General features: G+C 37.9%; 1 protein-coding gene across 2 annotated transcripts in view; it reads right to left on the bottom strand.

Moving 5' to 3' along the window:
- VPS41 (VPS41 subunit of HOPS complex) overlaps positions 1 to 477 on the bottom strand; it is a 145,932-nt gene extending 145,455 nt beyond the window's left edge. Inside the window, exon 1 of one of the 2 annotated variants that reach the window (XM_074284492.1) lies at positions 370 to 476. In XM_074284492.1, coding sequence (XP_074140593.1) covers positions 370 to 390 — 21 coding nt within the window. In that variant the 5' untranslated portion in view covers positions 391 to 476. Of the gene's footprint in view, positions 1 to 369 lie in introns of both variants that reach the window. The other variant, XM_074284491.1, reaches the window with a different exon arrangement.
- Between the last annotated feature and the right edge of the window lie 11,908 nt (positions 478 to 12,385).

The raw sequence follows: 12,385 nt of genomic DNA on the forward strand, positions 1-12,385 counted from the left end.
CCCCGCACCATGCGCCCTGCTGTGCGCGGATACCGCCCAGACCCTCGTTCAGCCCCCGGCCTGGGCCGCAGAACCCCGCGACCCCACATTTAGACACGGATGCCTTCCCAGGACACGAAAGCCTTCCTCTCCACGGCCCCCTCTCTGGCCTCCGCGCCTTTGCGCCGGCCATGCCCCCCACCTGACGCACCCTCGCTCTTCAGCTCCAGGTAGCGCCCGTCTCCCAAAGGGCTTTATAATGAGTCGGGGGGCGGCGTCCGACAAACAAGTGTAAGTTCTCCAGCAGCCTCGGTGTCCCCAACTCGTCCTACACCCCCGAACAAGGCCTCCCCCCCACCGCGGCCCCTCCTCCGCTTCCTCAATACACACCTTCTCTTCAGCTTCCGCCATGGTGCTGCCGGCAATATCACGTGACCTCCCGGAAGTGACCTATGCCGCGGAACCGGAGCCCGGCGCCTGCTGGGAAATGGAGTTTGGCGCCACTCCTCCGGCTTGGGGAGCTGTCCAGCCGCTGATGGAGCTGCCCAGGCGGCTGCTCCCGCGTCCTGCTCTGGGCCCTGATTCGCGAGAGCGGGGAGCAAAGGGGACCTTCGCAGCGCCAGACCAGGGAAGAAAATAAACGTTTTCACAAGCCCTGGTCTCCCAAAGTTGTTCGCGTCACCCCGAGCTGTTTATTTTCTGTCCCTGACTCGTTTCTGGGACTCCCCAGGGAAATGTAGTGACGAGCTTGGGGACAAGGACGCTTTCATTTTGTTCCGAGTCTCCTTCTCCAGAAAACCACCTCACACATAGCAGGAGGGGAGCATACTTGTCAGGTGACAAATGAGAACCAAGAGTGGAACGGGCTGAAAAGAAACTCAGCGCTGGAGATCTGAAAGCCAGAGCTGGAGGGCCGCTTGTCCGAGTGTTTTTACATAAAGAAAAGGCTCTTACTCAAGTACTAAATGATCTGACAGGAAAGCCCAAAGGTTCGAGCGGCCTCAGAGACCAGCTCAGTCCACCTGTTCCTGGTAACAATGATCCCTACTAGATCCATCGGAATGTTTATCTGCCCGTGCTCGTTACCGGGGAGCGGGGAGGATCCATCTCTCCTAGATTCTCGCCTCCCCTAGGGCCGGGCCGGGAGCAAGCGAGGCTCCTCTTCCTGAGTTCAAATCTGACTTCACTTACTTCCTGCCTATGTGACCCTGAGCCAAGCACTTCCTCCCGTTTCCCTCCCTCATCTCTTAAATGAGCTGGAGAAGGACGAGGCAAAGCACTTCAGTGTCCTTGCCCGGAGCTTGCAGACTCATCCGCCTTTTTTAATCCCATTGAACGCCAATAAACAAAAGAAATCCCACTCCCGCTCGTAGTACCTTCAAGCTCCGCCCTCCCGTGATCCTCTCCTGCTTTGCTCTTCCCTAGAAAGATCTGCTGAATTCCGGTCTAGATGGTATGGTAGAAAACAAACAAAACCCCTGTTCTTGGAGTCAGGAAGAGCTGATCAAACACAATCACTTACTAGTTGCATGAACTTGGGCAAATCATTCAACTTCTGCCTACCTCCATTTCTTTACCCATAAAATGGCGGTAATAATAGGGTTATCTCTCAGGCTCCTGAGGTTCAAATGAGATGTTGTGAAATCCTTTGCAAAATTTAAGGCACTATAAAGGCTAACTAAGATGATTATTATTTCCAAACCTCATTCCATTTTTAAGAAATACTTTGCATCAAGATGGCGTAATCCTAGACTAACTTTATTTCTAGTTTTGAAAGCATCACTGCTGTGGTAGAATGCTGAATATGAAGTATATCTAGATTTCGTCATTTTGTGCACTGAAATCTTTCATTCACCTCATAAGGAGAATTGAAGATGTAGGCAAGATGATAAGGCTTCTGGGTGTACTTGGAAGTGGTTGAATGAATAGATCATTAGTCAGTGTGGAGTATGTCCCCAGGAGCGTGCCTCATGGATTTCTTTTTCTTCCTGTTCAGTATTTTTTTTTACCAAAACCTAGATGCAAGGTGCTGAAAAGGATAGAATGGATAAAATGCTGATTCTGGAATCTGGAAGACTCATGAGCTGGAAAAGAAAAAAACAACCAAATTTCTTCAGTACCTCTGCTGAGGAAAAAAATGGAGTCATGAAGAGATGAATAAGACTGAAATTACTGCTTGTTGAAACTACTACCGTTGGAGTCCTAAACCAATATTGTTAGTGATCAGGTTTTTCACCTCAGAGCCTTCTTCATTCATAAAGAATCATGTTAAGTAAAATTTAAACATCCCAGAGTCCTTTCTTTGGGTCCAGATTGAGTCAGGAATTCTTGAGTCTGGATCTCATGTCAGATACTTTCAAGTTGTAGGACTTTGGGCAAGTCACTTTTCTTTCTAAAGGTGAGTTTCTTCATTTGTAAAATCTAGAGAATAGCGTGTATCCACTTCAAAGGCTGTTTTGAGAATCATAAGATCAGAGAATTAAAAGGGAAATCTTAAAAGTCTAGTACAATCGTCTTCTTTTGAATATAGGGAAATTGAGACCCAAAACTTACTGAGGTATTACAGACAGAACCTGACTTTAAATCAAATTCTTTGACTTGAACTCCATCACTCTTCAAGCTCTGTTAGGCTGCTTAGCAAACGAGATCACCATTATGAAACCCTATAGAAGCGAGCTATTAGGTTGACTATTATTTTAACAAGTTATTAATATATTGGAAGTTTTTAGTTTAAATCTATCTCATATAACATCCTTTGAGCTTATAAATTTCTGCTGCCCAAAATCAGTGAAAATCTATGCCAGAATTAAATTTATAAATATGAAGTACACATTCATATGAAGACAATGCCATAACTTAGCTCTCCTTTATATTGCCCCAATTATCATCACAATGCTCTTTACTCTGAATACCTGATAAATGTTTAGTTAATGGTGATGTGAAGCTACTAAGTCGTGCAGTGGATGGAGTGTTGGGATTGTAATCAAGACGTCTCATCTTCATGAGTTCAAATCTGGTTTCAGACACTTGCCATCTGTGTGATCCTGGCCAAATTCCTTTACCCTGTTTACCTCAGTTTCCTCACCTGAAAAATGAATAGGAGAAAAAAAGACAAACAACTCAAATATCTGCCAAGAAAAGCCCAAATTGTGTATGAAAAGTCAGATACAAATGGATAACAACAAAAAATGGTAAAGTAAATTGACAATAGTTTTCTTCCCCCATCTTTGTCTTTGCTTTTTTTTCTGTAAATAATAATAAAATTATGATAGCAATAATTATTGCTGACATTTATAGAGTGCTTTAATATTTGAAAATATGTAATATGTAATTACATGTTATACATATTATATATGTAAAATATGTAATACCCTATGAGGTATCTTCTTTTATAATCTCATATTTTACAGATGAAGAAACTGAGGCTGAGAAAAATTAAATAATCTGTCCAGGGTCAAATAACTAGGAAGCATCTGTCAGAATTCCAACCCATGTCTTTCTGACTCCAAATATGGCATTCCACTCTACTACATTTTTCTGTCACTGAAAGCATTTAGGATTTTTTATAAAGTAGTCCAAGAATCTCTGCTCTCATTTTCCATCCAGTCTCTTCCTACTTACAGAGCAACAATAATTGTGTCAGGGTGTTCCTACCTCAAACATAAGCTGAATTCTGAAGGTTGTTTGGATGATAGAATTGAGTAATTCCAGAGATTTTTTATTCAGACTGTGTCTCACTAACAAAGAGCTCAGAGAACATCTGTTCTCAGTCTCTCCAGACCTAGACTAAACAGCTTTAAAAAGTGCATTTCACTCACAGAACTTCTCTCTTTTCTTTCACCAGAACAGCACAAAACTAATTTTTCTTACTTTAAACTTGGACCATGAATTCAATTGACTCTGAATGCAGGTGTTTAGTTCTGCCAGGTAAACTTGTTATTTTATTGAGAAGCTTTCATTTCCAATCAGAATTCTGAAACAAAATACTTCATCTCACCCTGCCATTTGGTCTGCACATCAACTGGGCACCAGAGGTCTCTTCTCTGCAGCAAGCATCCAATTCCAAAAGATATTTATGGTCCCATAAGTTGATCCCTTCATGTGCCTCTGTTGCATTCAAATGCAGAAGTTTTATCATTTAGAAAGAGGGACTTGATTCTTGGGTCTTATTTGCCAAAAAGCCTCATGGGGAAAAAATTATAGAATTGGAGTGGGGAAGGAAGTGTTAAATGCTGGCTCTACTCCTTAAGATGTTGGGCAAGTCATGTTTCCACTTTACATTTTGGTTTTCTCTTTGAAAACATAATAGGGAGTTATACAGGATGAAGAAGTTTCCTTCTAAATAACAATCTAGAATGAACATAGGATGCTTTGGTTCCATGATCCTATTCACTTGACACCTGTCATAGGTGTTTTCTTTATGTATCTGTGTCTCTGTCTGTTTCTATCTGGTTGTCTCTTATCCTCCCTCCTCCCCCCTTCTCTCTCTCTCTCACACACACACATGCACACACAAATTCTTAAATTTTATCTTTGTTCCAAAATGTGGTCACTTGCAAATTAGAATGCATTTTTAAAAAATAATGTTCAAAAGTGGAAGAGTAACACGTTGTCTGCAGAAGCCTACAGGCTATTGAGCCTACAGGGAAAACTCTACTTTCTAACCCCTGCTATACCTATCTGGCCATGTGTTGATAATCACTCTAATTTCTTTGAGCTGTTGTCTACCTTCTATTAATGCTACTTTCTTTTAATTTTTTTGTTATTGCTTTTTAATTACAAGATATATGCATGGATAATTCAAGTCTACTTTCTATCAATCAGAATACATGGACTACCTGTTTCCCAAGACTTCAGAGAGGAAAGCTTCGAGGAAATCTATAAGTTAATGCTTGCTGGTGATCTCTCATTTTAAATGATGATTTTCCCCTTTGAATAAAAAAAAAAAAACCATCTGAAAGGAAGCATAGCAAAAACAGCATTTATATAGTGCCTACTATGAGTCAACCACCATGTTATAATCTGATCTTATTTGATCTTCACCATGAGGTAGCTGCTATTATTATCCCCCATTTTATAGTTGAGAAAATTGAGTTAGACAGAGGATAAGTAACTTGCCCAGAATCACACAACTAGCAGGTGCCTTAGATTAGATTTGAACTCAAGTCTTCCTGACTCTAGACTTGGCCCTCTATCCACTAAAAGCCATCTCACATATTGGACCTATTTGTGAAAAAAAAAATATTAGGAAATAACAGCTAATACAACCTAATTTAAATATTGATACCTAAGTAAAAGCCTATTTCATTAGGGGAGAATGTGGTGATAATCTGAGAATTATGGAGATTCTGAAAAGAGAAATTGATCTCTGAGAACGTTCAAGGAATTTGCAGTTGATCAATATGGCAATCCTTGTTGGGATATAAAGGTCAATGAAATAGTCCCTGCTGCCCTGCCTCGAGGATGCTAGAATTCTATCATAAAAAACAACATATATTCATATGCATATATACAAACTATATAGATTGTAATTTCGAGGGAGCCAGAAGCAACTAAAAGATCACATCAATTAAAGGTTCATGAAGAAGAAGAAAGCTCTTAAGCCAAACTTCAAAGGAAATGAGGGTGAGAGTGAGAAGACATTATAGACATGAGGAAAAGGTTCAAATCTTCAAAATCCATAACTTTTTAAAACTTTAAATATATTGACACACTTTGTTTTGATACAAGAAGTACTTTCTAACATATAACCAAACTATAAAACCTTTTAAAAACACATTCATGCCCCCCCAAAAAAAGAAATTTTGAACTATTAAAAGAAAAGGATTTTTTAATTTTAACTGCCCAAGAGTAAAACTGACCATTACAATTAACCAGTTTTGTTCCCTTTCCCTCATTTGTTTTATCTGCACTGTTACAGTCATTGCACACATTGTTCCTTTGTTTTCTTTGCTCTACATCAGTTTATACAAATCTTCCTATGGTTCTCAGAATTATCCTTAACTGTCCTTTCTAATTGCATGAGAATATCATGACCATATGCCACCATTTGTTTAGCCATTGTGAAACACATTTTATTTACAGCTTTTAAGCTATCATGTATAATTTCACTTCAAATTTTATGGCTCTCTTTTTCATTGGTATAGTCACGCTTAGATTTAGGTTTTAGCTCACAAAGAGAAAAAGGAGAAGGAAAAAAGAAAGAAAATAGAAATGGAATTTAAAAAAGGAAAGAAATTTTCCCAAGAAAACTGGAGAAGAATTAGAAAAGAGAGGAAGAAAAAGGGTGGTGGTGGATGAAGTGGGATAAATAGAATGGATTAGAAGACCCAAGAAAGAGAATGCTTTATTTGGAATTTACTCAGAGGCCATAGGACAAAACTAAGGGGTGAAAGGTTTATAGATTTAAAAACTTAAGCTCAATGTAAGAAAAAAAAAGCGCTAATAACTAGGGTTAACATAAAATAGAATGGTCTCTAAGCAAAAGCTGGGTAATGATTGGGTATATTGTAAAAAGGATTTTTTTTCAGATAAGAGCTAGATGAGATGGCCATGAAAGTCACTTCCTACTTTAACATTATGTGATTCTCTTATTTCAAGCTCTAAATAATAAAGACAAAAGAAAATGGTTCCACAGTATTCACACACACACATATGTATATATGATACATATATTTGTATGTATCTAAATTTATATAATTATATGCTCAAGTGTATATGAGATCTTTTTGATTCAGGATTCCCTCCAACAATGCATATCACAATTCATACATGCCTGACTATCCTATATCACTTTTGCCCATGTGCTACCAAAAGTTTGCCACAAGGGATCTACCCAAGATGGTGGAAATCTTCTTTGATTTCTCCTCACGTTATGAGGACATCAGTGAATCACCCTGTCCAGACAGCTGCCATCCCTCTCACTCTTACTACATGAAAAATCCCATCTTCTTTTTTCAATTCTTTCTTATTCAGTTCTTTGATGGCATCCTATGCTTCTAGTTTTTTGTTTTGTTTTGTTTTTTGTAGTTTCTCTCTGATTTTGTTTTAACTTGCTCTTATCCCCATAGAGTAAGTTTATGGATGGATGGATGTAGGTGTGTGTATAAATACATATGCATATGTTATATTATTTAAATGATATATATAGTAACTAAATATAATGAGCAAGCATTTATTAGGCACATATATAATAAGCACAGCTAGATGGTATAATGATTAGAGCAATGGACTCGGAGTAAAAAATAACTGTGTTTGAATTTTGCTTCAGAAACCTTCTACCTATTCAACTTTTGACAAGTTATTTAATGTCTCTCAGTCTCAATTTCCTTATTGTAAAATGGGGATAATAATAGCACCTACCTCACAAGCTTATTATGAGGTATATGTATATGTATATATATGTGTGTGTGTGTGTGTGTATGTGTGTGTGTGTGTGTGTGTGTGTGTATGTGTGTGTGTGTGTCATGGTTGGCAAGTCTTAAAACTAATTTTATAAAAAGCTAGTTCACATATGCTCTCTCCCTAAAAAGTAAGAAAGAAAAAGAGATGCTGGGTCCAACAGTTTGTGCTGATTACTATCTAATGTCATCGTCCCAGGATAACTTTTGCTTGCTTAAAGATAGAAAAGCAAAGGAGGAGGGTGGTTAAATGGATGGTGGCTTCCCAGAGTTTCAATGTCTATTTTGTATATTTCCAGAGTCCTTTATTTATAAAGTTGTGAAGTGGTCTTTAAGTGCTGTCATATCTGTAGTATTTGATGGTTTAGTAATTCGATGCCCCCCAACACCTGGAGCAGAAGGGATTCTTCCCAGTGACATTAAGTATGCACATTGGAACATACTCTAGCACTGATAACTACCATTTGGAAAGAGATTTCTTTTTTATAGTTCAATTTTCTTTAAAAATAACTTTATTTTCAAAATATATGCAAAGCTAGTTTTCAGCATTCCCCTTTGCAAAACCTTATATTCCAAATTTTTTCTCCCTCTACACTAGATAGCAAGTAATTCAACATATGTTAAACATATGCAATTCTTCCAGATATATTTAGAAAGAGATTTCAAGTTTGCAAAGCACTTTCTACACATGATCCCATTTGAGTTTTGCAAGAATTCAGTGAAGGGGATTGGCAACAGGTACCATTTTCTACATTTTTCAAGATGAGGACACCAAAGCTCTGGGTGGTTAACCCAGGATCACCCAGCTAGAAAGTGTCAGGGGAAGAATTTGAAACCAGATCTTCCATGATTTTAAGTCCAAACTTCTATCCACTAGAGGCAGCTGGTGACACAAGAGGCGGCTAGGTGGCGCCATAGGGCATCGAGTGTCAAGTTTAGTTAGGAAGATCTTAATTCAAATTTGACCTCAGACACTTAATTAGCTGTGTGATTCTGGTCAAGTAACTTAATCTCTGTTTGCCAGCTTCTACAACTGCAAAACGGGAATAATAGCAGCACCTACCTGCTATGATAATAGCACCTATTGTTGTGAAGCTCTAGAAGATAATATTTGTAAATTAGCTTAATGCTTTCCACATAGTAGGTGTTCTAAAAATGCCCATTCCCTCTCCTTCTCCACCCCTATAATCCCATGCTGCTTGGTTTAATTCTAAGCCAGAGAGCAAGAAAAGCACTGGAGAATTGGTAGTACATCAGTTATTGAAATAATTTGATCTAATCTCTATTGAACAGGGAAATGCAAATTAAGCAACTCTGAGGTACCACTAAACACCTCTCAGATTGACTAAGATGACAGGAAAAGACAATGATAAATATTGGAGGGGTATGGGAAAACTGAGACACTGATACATTGTTGATAGAATTGTGAACTAATCCAACCATTCTGGAGAACAATATGGTACCATGCCCAAAGGGCTAATAAACTGTGCATATCCTTTGATCCAGCAGTGTCTCTACTGGGACTGTATCCCAAAGAGAACATAAAAAAGGGAAAAGGACCCACATGTGCAAAATTGTTTGTAGCAGCTCTTTTTATATTGGCAAGAAACTGGAGACTGAGTGGATGCCTATAGTTGGGGAATGGCTAAATAAATTATGGCATATGAATATTATGGAATATTATTGTTTTATAAGAAATTATCATCAGGATGATTTCAGAAAGACCTGGGGAGACTGACATGAACTGATGCTAAGTGAAGTGAGCAGAACCAAGAGAACATTGTAAATGGCAACAACAAGATTATGCGATGATCAACTTTGATGGACTTGGCTCTTTCCAACAATGAGGTGACTCAGGGCAATTCCAATGGTCTTGGGATGGAGAGAGTCATCTGCATCCAGAGAGAGACTGTGGGGACTCAGTGTGGATCACAACATAATATTTTCACCTTTTTTGTTGTTGTTTGCTTGTGGGGTTTTTTCCTTCCTCATTTTTTTCCTTGTTGATCTGATTGTTCTTGTGCAGCATGATAAATGTGGAAATATGTATAGAAGAATTGCACATGTTTAACCTATATTGGATTACTTGCTGTCTAGGGGAGGGGTGGGGGGAAGGGAGGAAAAAAATTTGGAACACAAGGCTTTGCAAGGGCGAATGTTGAAAAGTCTCTTTGCATGTATTTTGAAAATATACAGAGAAGAGAGCAGAAGGAAGTTTAAAAGGAGATACAAATTACCAGAGACTTATTGGTCTGTTTAAATGTACTATATACTTTCTGCTATGTATATATAATATATATATGCCATCTATAATATACTTTTTGTTCTTTGTATGTGAAAACATTCACATTTGTTAATATTGTTAATAATAAAAAAGAAAATTAAAAAAAAACAAATTTAATCTGTTGCAGATATGTAAGAATTTATTAAGAGAAGCATTCTCATTTTATCTATAGAGAATTATTTCCTGGAAGGTGCCTCAGTCATGGCTAGGAGACTGCTTCTCTCCACCCAGAAGATTACCATTTTTATAACTCTCGTTAACTTAAGAAACCACTTGGTTCCATTACAATAGCACTTCAATAACTATTTAAGCATGGCCTTTTCTATTTCCTGTTAACCAAGTTGAGACTCCCAGAAATTATATCAGAATTATATTCCTAACATGCTAGAAGTGGTGAGATTGGCAGTGCCTTCTGAAGAGCGCCGAGGTTTAACCAGAGGATGCTCTCAGTCATCTTCAACCCTGATGCCATCTGATGTCAAGAAAGAAAGTCCCATTGGGTTGTCAAAGTCCCTCTTAACATTCACTTGAGCTGGGAAGACATTGTCACTCTGCCCTTGAGTTACTGTAGTTTACAAACACTAAAGCTGATCAAATATAGTGAAAAATTGTCAGAGGAACCCGAGTTCAAAGAGTTTTCTATCTTTGGTGATTTTTGAGAAACTTCTGCCAAGAATTCCCTTTATCATAAACTGTCAAAGAGTTATTTGGAGAGAGCATGTTTTTCATTGGTGTCAGGGCTCTGTGAAGTTTAACCTTGAAGCAGCCTCTCCTTTCTGACACAATTCTATAGGAATATTATCAGAAAAGCACACTTCAAAATATCAATAGTGTATTATTATTTGCAAATTGTTTTGGAAGCCATTGGGGACAGAGAAGGAGCCTGATGTCATGGATAGGATGATGAACTTGGAGTCAAGAAAACATCAGTACAAATATACATCCTATGAAAGGAAAAGACAATGATGAATATTGGAGGGGATACAGGAAAATTGGCACACTAATGCATTGTTGGTGGAATTGTGAAATGAGCTAACCATTCTGGAGAGCAATTTGGAACTATGATCAAAGGGCTATAAAACTGTGCATGCCCTTTGACCCAGAATTGCCACTACTGAGGCTATATCCCAAAGAAATCATAACGGGGGGAAAGGACCCACACATGTGCAAAAATGTTTGTAGCAGCTCTTTTTGTGGTAGCAAAGAATTGGAAAATGAATAGATATCCATCAGTTGAGGTATCAAGTTGTGATATCTGATGTTAATGGAGCTTGTTGTATAAAAATGATGAACAGGTTGATTTTAAAAAGGCCTGAAAAGATTCACACGAACTGATGCTGAACAAAATAAACAGAACCAGAAATACATTGTACACAATAACAGCAAGAACAATAATCAACTAGGAAAGATTTGGTTCTTTCTTTTCAGTGGTTCAGTGATCCAAGGCAATCCCAATAAACTTTAGATAGAAAATGGCATCTAGAAAGAAAACTATGGAGATTGAATGTAAATCAACACATGCTACTTGCGTTCATTTCTTTTTTCTGTTTTATTGTTTCCTTTCTTGTGGTTTTGCTCTTATATTCTGGTTTTTCTCTCCTATCATGTTTTATAGAGAATTGTGTATTTTAATAGTTAATACATGTATAACTAGTAAAAATAAATAGATAGATAGATAAAAAGATTTAAAAATACACATCTTGAAGCTTACTGGCTTTGTGGCCATAGGCAAATCATATAATTTCCCTAAATCTTAGAATATTAGATTAGGATTCAAAAAGATCTGGATTCAAATCCTGATTCTTCTGATCACTGTCTCTTTGAATATAACTAAATAACTCTATTTTTCAGAACCTCTAGAAACTCACTGTAAGACTTTATTATACTCAATTATCAATAGCTTTTGACACACTTTATGGTGGCAGTTTTTGTACAATCACAAATACTCAATGTAGAGAAAAGGAAGTCTTATTTTTTATGGTATATACGATGACAAACTACAGCATCCTCAACAAAAGTTGATCAAGAGGCATCTGGGTTAGTGATAGAGCTTTCATTTATTGGAAACACAGGAGCATAGAACAATAGATTTAAACCTGGAAGACTCTTAGAGATTGAGTTCACGCTCTCATGTTACAGATAAGGAAACTGAGGCCAAGAGAAGAAAAACAACATGATCCGTGTCACCTAGGTAGCAGAATTGATAGTCGAACTGAAAACTGAACTTAGGGCAACTCACTTCAAAGGCAGTGGTGTCATTTCTATTGTGCTATAGAGATGTAAAAATTTACAATCTGATGGGTTTGGGGGCAATATGTTCATTTGCAGTTATGTTTTTAAATAAAATGCAAGGTGGGAAAGCAAAGGTCCTAACCTTTGGAAGCATAAGACAGGGATTCACATAGCAAGTAACACTAGAGCTGAGCTTTAAAGGAAGCAAGCAACTCTGAAAAACAGAGATCTCTGACAAGGGAATTTATTCTAGACATAGAGAAAAGCCAATGCAAATTTCTAGGAAAACAGAGGGAGCTGAATGAATAACAAAAATACCCATTTGAGGTGTACATAGAAGGGAATCTTGAATGGGCCTCTATTATGATCATAGCTTTTGAAAGAAAAGAAGAAGAAGAAGAAGAAGAAGAAGAAGAAGAAGAAGAAGAAGAAGAAGAAGAAGAAGAAGAAGAAGAAGAAGAAGAAGAAGAAGAAGAAGAAGAAGAAGAAG

This window comes from Sminthopsis crassicaudata, chromosome 1 (genome assembly GCF_048593235.1).
Source record: "Sminthopsis crassicaudata isolate SCR6 chromosome 1, ASM4859323v1, whole genome shotgun sequence".
NCBI lineage: Eukaryota > Metazoa > Chordata > Mammalia > Dasyuromorphia > Dasyuridae > Sminthopsis > Sminthopsis crassicaudata.